We start from the raw sequence: 17,771 nt of genomic DNA on the forward strand, positions 1-17,771 counted from the left end.
AAACCTAGAAATCGAGATTGTGTCTAGCCTTAGCTTGAATTATAGTGAGATTACTGATTTTTCCAGGCTTTTCTAGTTATAAACAACCATTCCGGAGAATTTTCCAGGTCATAACCTTGGTAAATGCCTCGGGGGAAACAAGTAATTGAAAGAATCGTCACAGATTGAAACTTGTAGCAGAATAAGTAGTCTCTAGCAACTTGTAGAGAGATACAATTTCGCTTTACTTTTGAGTTCAAATGAGTGTTCATAATTTCTTCTCCTTGAGAGGCAAAAATAGATTAAATATCGGCTAAAATTTATTATTTACTTCTTAATAAGTAAATTATAGGTTTTTTATTGTTAGTTTTTTTTTTATATTTTATATGTCACTTATCAAGGAACATTCTTTTTTGGAGTTGTTTTTATTGTACATTTTTTAAATTAATCATCTTTAATAGGGCCGAGCAAAGCTCTAATATTTATACAGAATAATTATTGCTCTTTACGTTAACGATTTAAAAAATTTGCCACAAAAGAATTTTTCAAATAAAAGTAAAGAGCTACATTGAGCTGAAAATGAGCTGAAAATGGAATTGTTTTTATTGTACAATAAAAAAAAAAATCATCTTTAATAGGGCCCAGCAAAGCTCTAATATTTCTACAGAATAATTCTTGCTCTTTCTGTTAATGAATTTAAAAAACTTATTCCACAAAATGAGTTTTTCAAAGAAAAGTAAAGAGCTACATTGAGCCAAAAATGAGCAGAGATAAATTCAAATAATCTTCCAAGCGTAAAACTACCACAAACCATTATCAATAAATAAATGAAACTCAAAATGAGCAGAAATTACAATGAATAGTCGAGTCAAACACAAAACGAGCAAAAATTAACATGAGTAGGGCTGATAGCCCCCATGCCTTCTCAAGACTAAAAAAAAAAAAAAAAAAAAAAAAAAAAAAAAAATAACCGTGTATGGTCAGTTTAATTGACTGATATTTAATCCTTGAAGTTTTGATAATTTTTATTTATTGAAGTAAAGAAGTGAAAACATCATCATATCTTGTTTTCAGTAAATCACAAATTATGTTCTGCTCTTTAGTAGGCATACGGGCTATTAGCCCTAATTATGTTAATTGTTGCTCGTTTTGAGTTTGACTCGGTGGTGGTTTTACGCCCACCCTTTTCTATAAAACCTTTTATACCCTCAGGGCATAACTTACAACTCTTTCCCTGAATTCCCTAGGGGGGGGGTTGTCATCCTCAAAGACATAACTTTCGGACCTTTTCAATACGTTGAACACAATGGCTATCTAAAAATTTCGAAAGGAAGTGTCTGGGGAAATGATCACCGTGGAAGGGGATTTAGTTGCCCTACAGTCACTTTTGACTATTAGAAAGGGCACTAGCTCTTTCAATTTCCAATCAAATGAGCCCTTTTCAAAGTTTCCATGACAAGTCCTTTACGAAGGGCCTGGCCTAAAAAAAACAAAAAAAAATTACATAGTGCCCACATCGCTCTTTAGCTAGGCAGCGTTATTGCGCTGCCTATGATAGTCTGCACTGCGGAGTTACTTATTCAGGGGGGGGGGCTTTTGTTCTCTTATCCCCGTCGCACAATAACAAGATAGTTATGATAGTGTTTCATTTTTTTATATTTATATATAATTTGGTTGTTTGTGGTGTTTTTACCTAAGCCCCCCCCCAGTCTTAGGTGAATCCCGGTTAGTAATTTATGTACTCCTGTCTGGTGCAGACAGGAGTCTGCACCAGGAGTCTGGACAGGAGTCTGGCATACGCCAATATATGTCTAAATATATGAACAATTAATCAATTCATCTCTTTGGTTTACAGACAGGGGCACCAATTTCTGAAAAAGTAGGGAGGGGGGAGGATTTTTCTTCAGTTTTTATTATGATAAAAAGTATTTTACAAAATCGGGGGGAAGGGTGATTTTTTTTACTTTTTTAATGAAGATAGAAAAACAAGCTTCCTATATTCTATTTTCTTGTCGTTTTAGTGTTTTTAATAGATGATAGGAAAGTCTAAAGATGTACACCACAATGCAAGCTTCGTCATTCCTCCGTGCGTCACTCCTCCTCAGTACCTTCCTCTTTACGCTAAAGTTTTACTTTTTGTTCCAATTATTTAAGAATGACTCCTGATACGCAAGGACCGTTAAATTAGAATAATAAGCTTTTTTACAAATTCAAAACACATCTTATCTTACCGAGGTACTGAGGAGGTGATAACCCCCTTATATACGAAATAGTTTCTGTTCGTATCAAGTATTAATGTTGCTCCTTACTTTCAATTGAAAAACAGTGTTTTCTATTTAATTTCTTATTGTTTTTTGATTAATGTTTAGAAATCCAGCTTCCCCTCCCATGAAAAATATCCTTCCCCACCGAAAACACCTCTATGGAAAGATCCTCCCCCAGAAAATTCCCCCCTTTCCGAAAATATGCTTATACTTCCCAATAGCCAATACTATATGTAAGTAATGAACAAAGTTTATAACTTGCAACCTATCCCCCGGGGCTGTGGGGTTAATCCTCAAAGTCTGGGGGAAGGGGGTTATCCTCAAAGACATAGTTATTAGATCTTTCAACCATGCTGAAGAAAATGGCTATCTCAAAATTTTGATAAAACAGTTTGGGGTAAAAAGGCGGGTGCGAGGGGGCTAGCTGCCCCCAATGTGTTTGGTCACTAAAGGGCACTAGAACTTTTGATTTCCGATAAAATCAACCCTCTCTAGATCTTCTAGGATCACTGGATTGGTACGATTACCCCTGGAAAAAACAACAAATAAATAAATAAGCATCCATGATCTTGCTTCTGGCATAAAATTCAAAATTCCACATTTCTGTCTGAAATAGGAGCCTGAAACCTCTACAGTAAAGTCCTCTGATAATCTGAATCTCATAGTGCGATTTTCATTAATATCTCTTGGATTTTTAGGGGTGTTTTCCCTAGGGGAAACACCCCTAGGGGTGTTTTAGTTAGGGGATTTTTAGGAGTGGTTTCAAAAATTAGACAAAATTTCTCAGGCTCGTAACTTTAAATGGGTAACATTTTAATGGGTAACATTTAAACTTCATGAATTTTATATATTTTGAATAAGCATCAAAATTCAATTCTTTTGATGTATCTATTATTGTCAAGACTCTGTTTCTTACAGTTTCGGTTACTATTGAACCGCATCGCTCCCTACTTACAGTTTATTACCACGAACTCTTTGATCAACTCTTAGGTCAGGCAAAGTATAAGACTTAGGTAAAGACTAAGACATCCCTCTAGGGATATCCTCTTCAAGTGGGTTTGTGCTTGAAAATATAATATAGATATATTTAAATACTTATAGAGACTTAAGATTCTTAATTTCTGTCAACGGACTATTTTACGTGGTACATCTATATACACTAGTACTGCTACTACTACTCATAACTTACCAAGCACCAAGCCACCTGGGGCCAAAACAGCTACACACTACTTTCTTCCACCCCAGTCTTCTCAAAGCTTCACTCTTTACCTCCTTTCATGAACTTCCGATTGCATTTAAATCCTTTCTTGTGGCCTCTCACAAAACAATTTAGGGACGGTCTTCTTTATATTTGGCCCCTGATTGATAGTGAAAAAGAAGAATCTTTGGCACCCCGACATCCTTCACCCATAAAACGCGACTATTCTTTCTTTCATTATCAAATAGATGGTGGTAACAAACTGTAAGTAAGCAGCAACGCGGCTCAATAGTAGCCGAAGCTCTAAAAACAGAATTTTGATACCAATAGATATATCAGGTGGGGGGGGGGTGAATTTTCTGCCAGGGGGATTTTTTACGGAGAAAATTTTCAAGAGAAAATTTTCTGCTGGGGGAATTTGCCAGAATTCATGCACAAAATTCTTTTTATGCGTCTTGCTTTCTCTTGGCCGTTTCAATTTTAAACTTTCATTCGGGGTAAATTTTTACCTGGATTGAATTGTCTACAGGATATTTCCGTAGAGGTGAAGCCAGATTTCGTGGTATATTTTAAAAATGATCAAAAATTAAATAAAAAACCAGATTCATCAACTGAAAGTAAGGAGCAACATTAAAACTTAAAACGAACGGAAATTATTACGCATATGAGGGTGGTTGCCTCCTCCTCAACATCATGCTCTTTATGCTAAAGCTTGAATTTCGTCCCAATTCTTTAAGAACGGCTCCTGAAACACAAGGGCGGTTTAATTAGAACAATAAGAAGGTTTTTTAAAAGTACTAAAAACATTTAGCGTGAAGAGCTAGGTTGTGAGGAGGGTCAACAACCCTCATATACGTAATAATTTCTGTTTGTTGTAAGCTTTAATGTTGCTCCTTACTTTCAGTTGAAAAAGCTCGTTGTTTTTATTTAATAGCCCTGGAAGGTAGGCACCTCCTATCCCCTAGACAATTCCTCCCTAGATCCAATCCTTAGACAACTCCTCTGGAAAAAATTTAACAAATTCATGTCAGCGTTTTTGAAGTGTCCAACGCCCTCGGCCTTTTGAAGCCTATTTCAACGTTCACATTGAACAATTGATCAAAACAATTTTTAAGTACGGCGAAAAAATTAAAATCAAATCTTATTTGTTCTTTACTTAAAACATTTACATTTTAAGCCATGTATTTTTATGTCCAGGGAAATATGTGTAAATTATTTGACCAATAAAACTTTTAGAGCTACGACTTCCCTAAATTTTCAGCAATTTGACGAGTTTTTTGTTGTAAATCGTCATTGACATGTTAATGTTGATATATTTCTTTTTAAGTGTGAATCTTCCAGCTTGGTTGTTATTTTTAATTTTAATAGTTGTGATAATTTCGATTTTGTAATTTGTAATTGCTTGGTGTCTTTCAGCCTGGTTACAATTTTTAATTACAACAATTGTAACTTAAATTTTTAGTTGCTTGGTAATAAATATTTATTTTTTACATGATACATCTTACATTTTGGTAATAATTTTAGCTCTAATAATTATAATTTCAATTTGAATTATAATTTTTAATTACTTAATTTTTTTCAGGGTGCGTCTTCCAGCTTAGTCGTAAAACTAGCTGATACCGAAAAAGAGCGCCAATTAAGAAGAATGCAGCAAGTCGCAGGAAGCGTGGGACTCTTACACCCGGTCGTTTTTGGACAGTTTAGTTCTTATGGAACATATACCCAGGTAAACCTTCGAAACCATGCTTAATACTTAATTGATTTTTTCCCAACATTTAGGTTTCTAGGGCTGTAATGAAAGAAAGGTTGAGATGGCTTGGTCACGTTCTGTGGATGAAGAATGGCAGATTGCCGTTGTCGGCCAACCGTCTAAGGCCAAACGAAAATCAGGTCGTCCCCGTTTGGGGTGAAAGGAAAGATTTAAGGGAAACTGGAAACATGGGTGGGTTTAAAGAGGTAGGCTTTTAATAAATTTGAACGGAGGATGAGCGTGTGTAGCTGTGCTAGACTCAAACGGATTGGTACTGAAGTGAGTTGCTAGAGTAGTAGTAGTATTTAAGTTAAGAATGAAAGAAAATATTGTAGAAGGGGGATTACAACAGGTAAATCCTGATTTAATAATTAAAGTAGCACGGGCAGGGAAAGTGAAATGAGATTGTTTGAATTGTACAAATGGAAATTTTGACAAGCTTATATATTTAAAAAAAAAAAAAAATCGTGAGAACAATTTTTAATGAAAAAGTTCTAAATATACAGTTATGCAATTTACGGTGGTCACGGACGCCAACTTTAAGAGAAGATTTATTTCCAAAAAATTACTATCACAAGCGTAGATGAGCCATATTCACATTACGTAAACAAAATAAATATAGTAAGGTAATAAATATAGTAATAAGTATAGTATAGTATATATACGTAAACATAGTATCTAATATAGTATAAATAAATATATTAAGGCTGTTCAGAAAAATTGAGCATGTTATTAATGGTATAAACTTTAAAAAGGATAAAACAATAAAAAATCACAAAATATTTAACAGAACTAAACCAACTAAAAATGACAAGTTAGTCTTGTGAGTAAAAAATAAAAACGTAACTTCAGCAAATAAAAATGAAATAGAAAGAAAGTTAAAAAAAACAAAAATGGGTGAAAAATCAGCTAAAAAAAAACAATCTAAAAATCATTTGGCAAGAAACAGCTTATAAGGGCAAAACTTTCTTTTGAAGTTGTAGTTGTCTCCGGGAATGAACGACAGTTAGTGTCTGAAGCGCTGTCAACTTTAATTAATAGTTTTGTTTATTTATTTTCACAATCCAGTGTGGTACCGCTGACAAAAATGTGACAGTCCCCTAGGAACCTTATAATTTTGAAATCAAACGAAAATAGTCACAAAATCGTGATTTTCAGGTTTAAATAGACCTAACTACCAAAAATGAACCAAAAGATGGTCTTAGGGGGCAGAGGGGGCAGTTGCCTCAGGCACAGAAACCTTTGGGACAAAAAATTCAAATAAATAATCTAAAAACTGTAATTATTTTGTAACTTCTTAAATTTATTTTTGTTAAAATAAAATAGAGGGCTCACTTTGCAGTAAGTATAAGCAAATTGAATGCAAAAGTTTTCCCTTTTCCTATATCTTCAGGACCAGTCCTTGAAAATAAGAGCAAGTAAACGAATTAATTTTAATGTTTTTTTTTATATTTTGAATTCAAATTTTGTTAATAAATAAAATTGTTTGTCAAAATTTGCTCTGAAAATTTTTGGGAGACAGAGGGGGTAAGTACTAATTAAGATTTGCCCCAGGCACAAGAAAGGCCAGAACCGGCTCTAAATGTGTCCAGGGAGTAAAAATTTCTTTATTTTGATATTCTCGGTACTTTAATTTTGTGTAATTATTGGTACTTTAAATAATGTTTTAGAATACTGCAATTCACTTTTCACCATTACTTTATTCCTATTATGTTCTGAATGGTTAAATAAGATGGCTTTTGCATTTCCTTCTGATTTCCTTTTGCATTTCCTTCTGACATGATTTTAGACTCGACAACAGGAAAAACGAGCTGGAATAAAGTGGCCAAACAACCTAGGTCGAAAAAAGTCTGTGCTGCAGGAGCGCACAGGGGTTCTTTGAATCTATCTTAGGACAAGAAAATTTCCCCCGTCCTTGCTTTTACAGACATGATGCACAGTGCTACATACATTATTTTTGGTTTTCAAATCTCATAAAGAAAAACCAGGTCAAGGAATGTTTTTTTTTGTTTTTTTGTTAAGCGTCCAATCGGATCCTAGCTTTATTTTTTCTTTCGGAATATTACACTGCACCTTTTCTAATAAAACCTAATCTTGTTTATCTACGTTATTGAAAGCCTTCAACTTTCTAGTCACGTTCTATACTAGAATTCTATTCCTATTTAATCAGAAAAAAACATTGCATACAGGCTTTGTCCAAAACAAAAGGATTTAGCAGGACATTGGAGATTGCCTTTTATTCAAGAGACTAATCTCTTCTTCACGAAGTTCTTATGATCAGCATGAGTCCTTTCTGCTGTCAGCAGAATTTAATCCTCTCTGATGGAAGGATTAGAACTGGAGAGATAGTGGACTTTGTGTTTTATTATGTATTAGCTGTAACTTACCACTTCTGTTACTGATAAAATATTGCAGAGGCTGTCTTGAAGAAAGATTAGCAAAGATGAACGTGTTTGCTGAAGAATAGGCTAAGGGCTTATCCCATTTCTTGAGAATTTGCTATATTGAATGTAGGCAAACTAATAACAAAGCTTGTCAGATGACAGGCATAAAAAAAGCAAATCGTAGCATACCATATACTCTTTTAGTTTCATATAAAATACCCCTCCCCCTTCTCCCAAAAATCAAAGTTGACTTGCTCTGCTTCAACAGACGGTTTTTGAAAGTTTTAACTTTGAATTTGGAAACACTCATTTACAAAGTTAAAATATCTACCGACGAAAAAAAAACCTAATTTCAGGCTCGAACTCATGACCCAGGATTAGGAGTGAGATTGTGTATCATATGCGCTAGCCAGGCTTGTTACATGGTTTGAAACCTTTGTCTCATTAATGTATACAAATACAAGCGTTTTTTTTCTCTAGAGTTACGGACCACGTTACGATCATGTAAATAATTGAAGAATAGTCTATCGAAGAGGATTTTTAGCGGGAATCAGGGCTTGTAACTCCTTGAGGTTCTTGACAAATTTAGTACATCAAATATATTCATAAGAATCTTAATAGCTCGATATTTTAAGCAGGATTATACCAGATCGATGTATTTAGCTTCATTTTCAAATATTTGAAGTTTTTGAGAATTGAGAAATACTAGCAACAATTCAAACTCAGTGCTGTTCTGTGACTTGTTTTTGGATGTAGGGAAATCGAACAAAATGAATAAAAACTGTGTAATCCAAAAGCACGGGAATTCTTAAATTCAGTGAGGGACTTCTGTCACTCGAGCTGATGTGATTTATCCAAGACACACGTGTCAAGAAACGGTAAGTTTTTTTCTTACCCAGGATTTCATTGAATTTATATGCTACACTAACTTATTATGTGTGTTTTTTTAATTTTTTTTCTAATTGAAAAATTTTTGTAAGAGAATTTGCATTTTGGAAGTTCCAAATTGTGTACTTCTTATGTATTTTTGGTCGTTCAGACAAGGGAGGTGGAAGCTCCTCGTTACCATTCAGAGATATACCTCCGTCATTGTTTTCTCACTTCTAGGCCTACTGGAATAACAGTGTTTTAGATTTTACTCTTTAAATTTAATATCTTTAGTGAATATCTCTCAAAACCTGAAAATTACTTATGTTCTTAGTTTTTACTCTGGCTGTACTAAAAATTCGAAGTTTTCCACCTTTGAGTAAGACTGAGTAGATCTGGGACAACAAGTATTAGATCCACAGCACAAAGGGGTGGCGGGTGTTTACTCCCCCGGCGATTAACCTCCTGGAAAATACCCCCCCCCCCAGAAAATACCCCCCTCCCTGTGGAAAGTACCCCCAGAAAACACCCCCGCAGAAAATACTTCCTGGAAAATACCCCCTGTGGAAAACACCCCCGCGGAAAATACCCCCGGCAAATACCCCCCCCCCTCATGGAAAATAAGGCTTTCAAAACTTGAAAATTTTATTTGAATTTTATTTTTGTAATTCCCGTAGGGGGAAGGAGTTTTGGTATTTGTGTATGATGGGCCACTCACTCAAGTTTACGCTATGTAAGGCTCGAGAACAGACCGGTTTCTTCGTTAGTTTTTTTCCAGCTTAGCGCGAGACAAGGCAAAGACAAGTGACGGAATATATGGGAAATGTATAATTTGGGCTATATATTTGCACATAAGGGGGAGGGGAGGGTAAAGTATTTGGACAGTTTGAAGTCGAAAACAATTTTTTATATGGATATGGCCATTAAAATATTACAGAAGAAAAGCGAGGTATCTGGAAATTTTGTTAACTAAAAAAAAAAATCCCAGTATAAAGTAAATGTAATGTTTCATTTAAGTGTTTTTTTCCAAATGTTAGGTGTTTTTTTTTCAATGACCGTTTTCTCCAGTATCAACTACTATTATTAGGTTAATGTAGTTTTTTATTTAAGGGCTCTATAATGATCGTTCATCAAAGTTTATGTTATTTGTGCCTTTCATTTATGTTATTTTACTGTGTTCATGGCCGTATATTTGGCTTTAAAATACACTTATCTCTCTATCTATCTAATATTGAGAATTATTGTACCAAAAAAAATTGTACATGCAGACTCACTATACTTTATTCCCCCCTCCCCCCTCCCCCTAATATACAAATCTATAGTCCAGATTTATTTCTAAAGTAACAAAGAAACTAGCGAAAAAAAAACGCTGTGTTCTCGAATTTTACACAGATTAAACTTGAGTGAGTGGCGCAAAATGCACAAGTAACTTCTGGGAAATAACTTTAATAAGGTGTTGTTTTCTTAGACCACACTGCCGTTCTACGATGAACAAATAAACTTTCAAATGGGGATAAATCCATTTATTTAGACAGGGAAGACAGGTACAAAAGTCCATATATTTCTATCACATATACAGCGACCCTCTTCAGTAGAAATACTAAAATAATAAAATTGTAGAACGGCAGTGTGGTCTAAGAAAACAACACCTAATTAAAGGCGTTACGCCAAAAATATATCGCATATATAGGAAAATGAGACCAACCCAATAAACAACTATAAACTCAACATTTGGTTTGCAATTAGAAGACACGGAAGGCTTTGCCACTTTCATTGGACATTTGTTTTACATTTGGGCAAGATTAGAGAAGAAAATTTCCGAGGGGGGTATTTTCCGGGGGGTGGGGGGGGGAGAGTAAACACCTAGAACCGCACAAAAGCTCTACCTGCTATTCAATTGCTAAAACAGAATTCTCAGTTCGAAATATTAATTCAACAGTGACTGAGTTCACGGGTGCCTGCAGAAGTTCTCAGAAGGGAAGTGATGTTTCAACACTTTGGAGTGTGATGTATTTTTGTGATTGATCCTAGACAATGTGTTGGTTCGTGTTTTGGTGTTCTATGATTGACGTGTACCCTACCCCCCTTATATATCCGATTTTGTGTTAAGAAGTGCTATTTATAAAAATAAAAATATAAATGGGTTGTATCGGAAAAGGCCGGATCCAGGATATTTTTTCGGAGGTGGTTTTACTAAAAAAAATGGGGGGGGGGGTTACAAAAAAACTAAAAAAACGCATACAAAATTTGTTTATATCCGTTTTTGTTACGTTTTTACGATTCAGACAACCATTGGGGGGGGGGGGTTCAAACCGTGTATCCCCCCCCTGGATACGGCCCTGGTATTGGACACTGCAAAAACATAACAACATCCATAACTTGAAACATTCCAAAGATGTTCAAAGATGAAGTCCTGGTTCATGTAACTAAGCAAAATATAAATCCCCTAGACTGCTTAAGAGATAACCAGACAAAAAAACTAGTAGAAAATCAAATAAAGGGCATCATAAGTCAAAGAATCTCAGGTCGTTTCACAGAAAGCTATGAAAGATTGGCCTCTCAACTGCAACACGAACGGTCTGGGGAATCATGTGGAGAAGAACCAGAATGCGCAGTTCTCCTAACTGACTACCCATGGTCTCTACGGTCTCCTAAACTGACTATGATTTCTAACACTGTAGCTATGATTCTGTACTACGGTTAAAATGTTCCCAAAAACATTTCGATTTTAAACCATGCTAGATATTATGCATAAACTGAGTCTTATAAAAAATAAAAAGACCTGCCAGTGACATTGCCTCTCAGCAGTCCTCTCATACGTCAGTGAAGCAGCTCATATTTCAGACAAGTCAAGCTTTCTCAAGATCCAAAAGCTACTGTTCTATTTGGAAAACAAAGCCAATTGCTCTAATATTTTTTTTTTTATTCTAGTATGATCTTGCATTATCACAACTGATGCAGCAACAGGCAGCCCTTGTTGCAGCAACAACTCCTACTGGTACCTACCTCGGCCCAGTGGCACTAGCAGCGCAACTTCCAACATCACTTAATGGCTTAGGAAGTCCAGTTATGGCTCATGCACCATCAGGACCACAGCAAACACAATTAAATGGTGCCATGAGTGGTATCCCCTCGCCAACAATACCTACATTTGGTCTTGCTGCACAAACTCCAAACGGACATGGTGCAACAGAAACAAATATGTATACCAATGGCCTAGCTCAAGCATATCCAACTGGTAAATATGGTGCTCGTTCTCCCTGTGAATTTAAAAAAACAAATAAACGCTTTACTCCTTTGACAGTAGTCGACCAAATTAGAGGAAGTGTCAATCCTTATGAACGAGTCGCATAATATACGTCTCTGTCCTTATAATTAATTACTTGCCAGAAGTACTGTTTAATCAACCAGAACACCTTTGCTATAAAGCCCCCTTATGACAATAGTTGATCTAATTAAACTAAATATTAACACTCTTGTCCTTGGGTAGAATGATATAAGCCTCGGTTTTTTGGATTAACCACATGTTATAGGTGGTGTTATGCCTACCTAGATGGTTTGAAGTCTTGGCTCATCCTTTGTACTTTTCTTCGTAACCTCCCCCCTTGTTTTTATTTTCGGGTGACCGCTTGCTAGCATTATTAGTTAATTGGATATTTGTTTTATAACTACGAAAAAATACTAATAAAGCATGACAAATCGAGACTTTTTTGCACTGTATATTTTTCATCCTGATCTATCTTCGAGTTGAAACAGATAAGCTAAGCCATTCTTTCACTTTAATGCTTTAGTGTAGCCTAGAAAATCTATAATTCATTTGTGCTTCCCATTGTTTAGCTCTGACATATTTTCTTCTTTTTAAGGAAGACCATTTATTTTTCTAAATGAACTGTTTTTCGGAATTCCTTACCCATCATTAGTTACTTTATTCATCTGTCAGGTCATCCTCGGGATAAAATGTTTTTCAACTTGGTGTGTTGGGTCTAATTCACTCTTTGATGATGAAAATATGGGTTTTTTGTTGAAGGAATCCAGTATAGTATTTTAATTTTATCTAAGTTCTACTCTGGGGGTCGAGGGACGACCAAGGTTCCAGTTTTTTTTTTTTTTTTTTTTTTTGGTGGAACAAGACTTGGGCAATAATTTATTATTATACCATCTAAACCCAAAACAAGGTTCCAGTTTTTTTTGTTTTTTTTTTGGTGGAACAAGACTTGGGCAATAATTTATTATTATACCATCTAAACCCAAAACAAGGTTCCAGCTTTTTTTGTTTTTTTTTTGGTGGAACAAGACTTGGGCAATAATTTATTATTATACCATCTAAACCCAAAACAAGGTTCCAGTTTTTTTTGTTTTTTTTTTTGGTGGAACAAGACTTGGGCAATAATTTATTATTATACCATCTAAACCCAAACTTCCCTCAAATATATTAATGAGGCACCTTTGGGAGGGGGTATGGAATACTATTGGCTCTAGAGGGTTTTAGAATGTTTATTTTTATATTTGTTTTTTATTCTTAGATTTGTTTAGAATTGTTTTAAACTTTCTATTCTAAGGCAGAGGGGGGGGGGGGGCTTCAGAAACAATTTATTATGATGCACAATTTAAACCAAATTTCCTTCATTTTACGCATCTCATTTACTGCTAAGTCATCGGAAGGTGGGAGGGGGCTATGCAACCCTACTGACTCTAAGGAATTGCGTAAAAGTGGCCCAATTTTTTATCCTTCAACGAGCGCACTGTTCATAGCCCACGCTAAAATATTTTTGAGTATTATGCTCTAAATTTCATTCTTAAGTTTGAATTTCCCACTGTTGTGACGTGTTTTAATTTTAGCTCCATCAATCACAAACGGTGACGCTGTGTTGCAACAAGCGGCAGCCGCAGTAGCTGCCGCAAGTTTTCCGGGTCTCCAATCCTTTCCTGGAGTTGGTAAGTTACGCCTCCTCTTTTACTATTTGAAAGAGTAATCCAAAGAGTATAAGAAATTGACGAGAGGGGTAACTCAAGTTGGGTAATTCAAATTACGTAATGTCCCAAAACACATTTCACAAGTGAGTCAAAACCACGAAGATATATTCTTTAGTAGATACTTAGATGTAAGGACCAGTAGCTGGATGCAAGAAATTTTTATTAGGGATTATATATGTAACGAAAACAATTTTCCGTTTCTCTACTGATTATTTGAGTAAATAAAGAGCAAGGTTAGATTCTCGTTTTTTTTTTCTTATCTTTTTTGTTTTTGTTTCGCACTGAGGACGACTTGGTGGAGGTCCTTGTCGAAATATTTTCTTATATTTTATCTTCTTCATGGTTCGCTGGCTGACAAAATCCTCGTTTTTTAAACCATTTTGATTTTATTTTTCATTTTGTTACTTTCTCTCTTCTCTGAGTTTCGTTTGATATATATATATATATATATATATATATATATATATATATATATATATATATATATATATATATATATATATATATATATTGAGATCGAAATAAGTCGTGGAAATAAGTCGTTATATATATATATATATATATATATATATATATATATATATATATATATATATATATATATAACTACTTGAGTGAACTAATTTGGTTTGAGGAATGGTTTGTAAATCTGAATTTTAGAAGTCATATCAGATAATACCTTTTGAATTACTGTAGCCGATTTAACGTTACATATCAACTGTTTATATGAATTATAAAAACTTAGTTCAAGATTATTTCGCTTGTGCATGCATTTATTTTTTTGTATATATTTTTAATATTGCCTCTTACTAGCTCTAGGTAGTTGGGCCTATCTTGAATCCTTATATTATTTAACTCAGAGATGAGCACCAGTTGGAAAGAGTGGACAACCCCCTGAATCTAACTGTGGGTATGCATAATATAATTCTTAAGAAGGTTTTGCTTTGCCATGCAGGGTAGGGGAGGGCATATTGCCCTACAAGAACTGAAAATTTTCTTTTTTGGTATTTTGGTAAAAAAAAAATCAAACAAATAGCAAAATATCCATGTTAGTCTTATTTTAATGTTGTTCGTCGTAAGTTTTAACATTGTTGTTTACTTTTTTTGAAAAAAAAAATTGGGTTCTTTGTTCAATTATGGGCTGTCTACAGCATCAGTTGGAGGTTTATCATAGTGAGTTGTCATCCCCTTAACCCCACTCTCTCAGTTTCTACTAAAGTTCAACACTTGGATAGTAATATTTCTAAATGAGAATCCCCTTGAAGAGGGTACACTCTTAAAATAAATTTTTGAGGGAGTTGAAATTTCAAAAATAATTCTGTAGGTCGTGAATTCTGATTTCTCTAATGGAAGCAGTTTCATTGAATAAATGTCACCCATGGGGTGACGGTGAGGTGTCCCGATCTCCTCCCCCCTCTTTGTGCAGGTAGCAAGTAAAAGATCAAAAAATGAAAACTATGTTTCGTCCCGTCCTCCATATATATATATATATATATATATATATATATATATATATATATATATATATATATATATATATATATATATATATATATATATGCATATGTCTTACACAATCATGTATATGATCATTTATATGATGGTGTAATTTCCCGCTTAACTAGTTCAAACAATTACACAATATTTTTTTCCTTTGTACATTAGACCTTTTCAGTTTTGATAGTTCCTCTTGGTGAAATTGAATATTTTCAACGCTGAGCTAATGCAAGTGCTAATTACAGTAATTGGATCTCATTTAACATGCTAATCTCATTGTTAAGTAAACACATTTTCCTCTATGAGAATCCAAGCTTCATGAATTTAAAGCAATTCATGAGAAAGCGCTCGTTTTGATTGTAAAAAGCAAGATTACTGTTCGTGAACGTATGCTATTCAAATATCAAACAGTTCGTGGTAATGAACTGTAAGTAAGGAGCGACCCGGCTCAATGGTAACCGAAACTCTAGAAAACAGAATTTTGATACCAATAGATACATCAAAAGAATCATATTTTAATGCTGATTTCACATATATAATAATGTGTTTCATCAAGTTTAGTCCAATTAAAAGTTACGCGCCTGAGAAAATTTGGCTGATTTCCGAAAAAAGGGTGAAAGACCCCCTAAAAGCTATAGAACCTTAATGAAAATCACACCGTCATATTCAGCGTATCAGAGAACCCTACTGTAGAGGTTTCAAGCTCCTATCTAGAAAAATTTGGAAAATGCATTTTTGTCAGAAGAAAGATCACGGATGCGTGTTTATTTGTTTTTTGTTTTATTTTTCCCCAGGGGTGATCATATCGACCCAGTGGTCCTAGAATATCGTAGGAGGGCTCATAGGAACGAAAATTATAAGTTCTAGTGCTCTTTTTAAATGACCAAAAAAAATAGAGGGCAACTAGGCCCCCTCCCACGCTCATTTTTTTCCAAAGTCACCCGATCAAAATTTTGTGATAGCCATTTTGTTCAACATGGTCGAAAATGTGATAACTATATCTTTTAGGATGACTTGATCCTCCGAAGCCCCCGGAGGGAGGGCTGAAAATTATGAACTTTACCCAATGTTAACATATAGTATTGGTTATTGGGAAATATACAGACGTTTTCAGGGAGATTTTTTCTGGTAGGGGGGGAGGTTGGGTCGGGGGTTATTTGGGAGGAACTTTACATGAAGGAAGTTTTCATAGGGGAAGGGACATTGCTATGAAGGGGATGCCGGATTTCCCAGCATTATTTAAAAAAAAATCAGAAATTAAATAAAAAAAAGGATTTCAACTGAAAGTAAGGAGCAACATCAAAACTTAAAACGAACAGAAAATATTACGTATATGATTGGGTTCACCCCCTAGTCAATACTTCTGTCTTTAAGCCAAAGATTTTTTAGTATTTTCATAAGAGCTATTTATTCTAATTAACGGTCTTTGTGATTAAGCGGTCATTTTTAAAGAATTGGAACAAAATTCGAACTTTAGCTTAAAGAACAAGGTATTGACTACGGGGCGAACCCCCTAATAGACGTATTAAAAATGTATGATTATAGAAGTTCGTTACGTAAGTTAATTCGTAAGTTACGTATATTTATTACTAATAAAAACGTTCTTAAACAAAATTAAACAACTTTCGAGGAGGCCATTTAACCAAATAAAAGTAAAATTAATATGAAAATTTTGATTTAATTATTCATGTACGGTGAGCCAAAATCAAAAGCTGCATTAGTTCAAACACGTTCAAAAATTAAATAGAAAAAATATAAAAAATTTTACTTTCAGTTAAAGTTTTTTTAACTGAAAGTAAGGAACGACGTTAAAACTTAAAACGAACAGAAATTATTCCGTACATGAAAGGGGCTGTCCCCTCCTCAACGCCTCGCTCTTTACGCTAAAGCTTGACTTTCCCACAACTCTGTTTTTTTAACAATGAAAAACTTTAGCGTAAAGAGCGAGGAGTTGAGCAGTTTTACCCATCAAGTTTGGTCTTACCTATCAAAAGTTACGCGCCTGAGAAAATTTGCCTTATTTAAAAAAGGGGGAAACAACCCCTAAAAGTCATAGAACTTTAATGAAAATCACACCATCAGATTCAGCGTATCAGAGAACCCTACTATAGAAGTTTCAAGCTCCTATCTACAAAAATGTGAAATTTTGTATTTTTTGCCAGAAGAAAGATCACCCATGCGTATTTTTTATTTAATTTTTTTTTATTTCCCCAGGGGTTATCTTATCAATCCAGTATTCCCAGAATATCATAAGGGGGCTCATTTGAATGGAAATTAAAAGTTATAGTGCATTTTTTAAGTGACCAAAAAAACTAAAAGGTAACTTTGCCCCCTCCCGCGCTCATTTTTTTCCCAATCAAATTTTTGAAATAGCCATTTTGTTCAACATAGTTGAATATATAATAAATATGTCTTTGAGGATGGCATAGTCCTCCAGAGTTCCCGGGGAAAGGGCTTCAAGTTATGAGCTTTGCCCATAGTTTACGTATAGTATTGGTTAATGGGAAGTATACAGACGTTTTCAGGAGGGACTTTTTCGTGGTGGGGGGGGAGGAAGGGGTTACGGGGAAGGATATTTGCAAGGAGCATTTTTCCTTGGGGGAAGGGTCATTTCTATGAAGGGGGTGCCGGATTTCCCAGCATTATTTAAAAAAACTATCAAAAATTAAATTAAAAAAAACAAGTTTTATCGACTGAAAGTAAGGAGCAACATTAAAACTTAAAACAAACAGATATTATTACGTATATGAGGTTTCGGCCCTAGTCAATACCTCGCCCTTTACGCTAAAGTTTATTTAGTACTTTCAATAGAGCTATCTAATTAACCGGCCTTTGTGATTCAGGGGTTTGCGATTCGA

At 34.7% G+C, this 17,771-nt stretch overlaps 1 protein-coding gene across 3 annotated transcripts in view; it reads left to right on the forward strand.

Annotated features, from left to right (window-relative positions):
* LOC148948297 (CUGBP Elav-like family member 3-A) overlaps positions 1 to 17,771 on the forward strand; it is a 280,271-nt gene that overhangs the window by 220,274 nt on the left and 42,226 nt on the right. For all 3 annotated transcript variants that reach the window (XM_089094277.1, XM_089094278.1, XM_089094279.1), the window contains 3 exons: positions 5,024 to 5,167; positions 11,374 to 11,680; positions 13,282 to 13,377. In XM_089094277.1, coding sequence (XP_088950403.1) covers positions 5,024 to 5,167; positions 11,374 to 11,680; positions 13,282 to 13,377 — 547 coding nt within the window. The remainder of the gene's footprint in view (positions 1 to 5,023; positions 5,168 to 11,373; positions 11,681 to 13,281; positions 13,378 to 17,771) is intronic.

Source organism: Artemia sp. Qi Xiang Cuo, chromosome 9 (genome assembly GCF_049724085.1).
Source record: "Artemia sp. Qi Xiang Cuo chromosome 9, ASM4972408v1, whole genome shotgun sequence".
NCBI lineage: Eukaryota > Metazoa > Arthropoda > Branchiopoda > Anostraca > Artemiidae > Artemia > Artemia sp. Qi Xiang Cuo.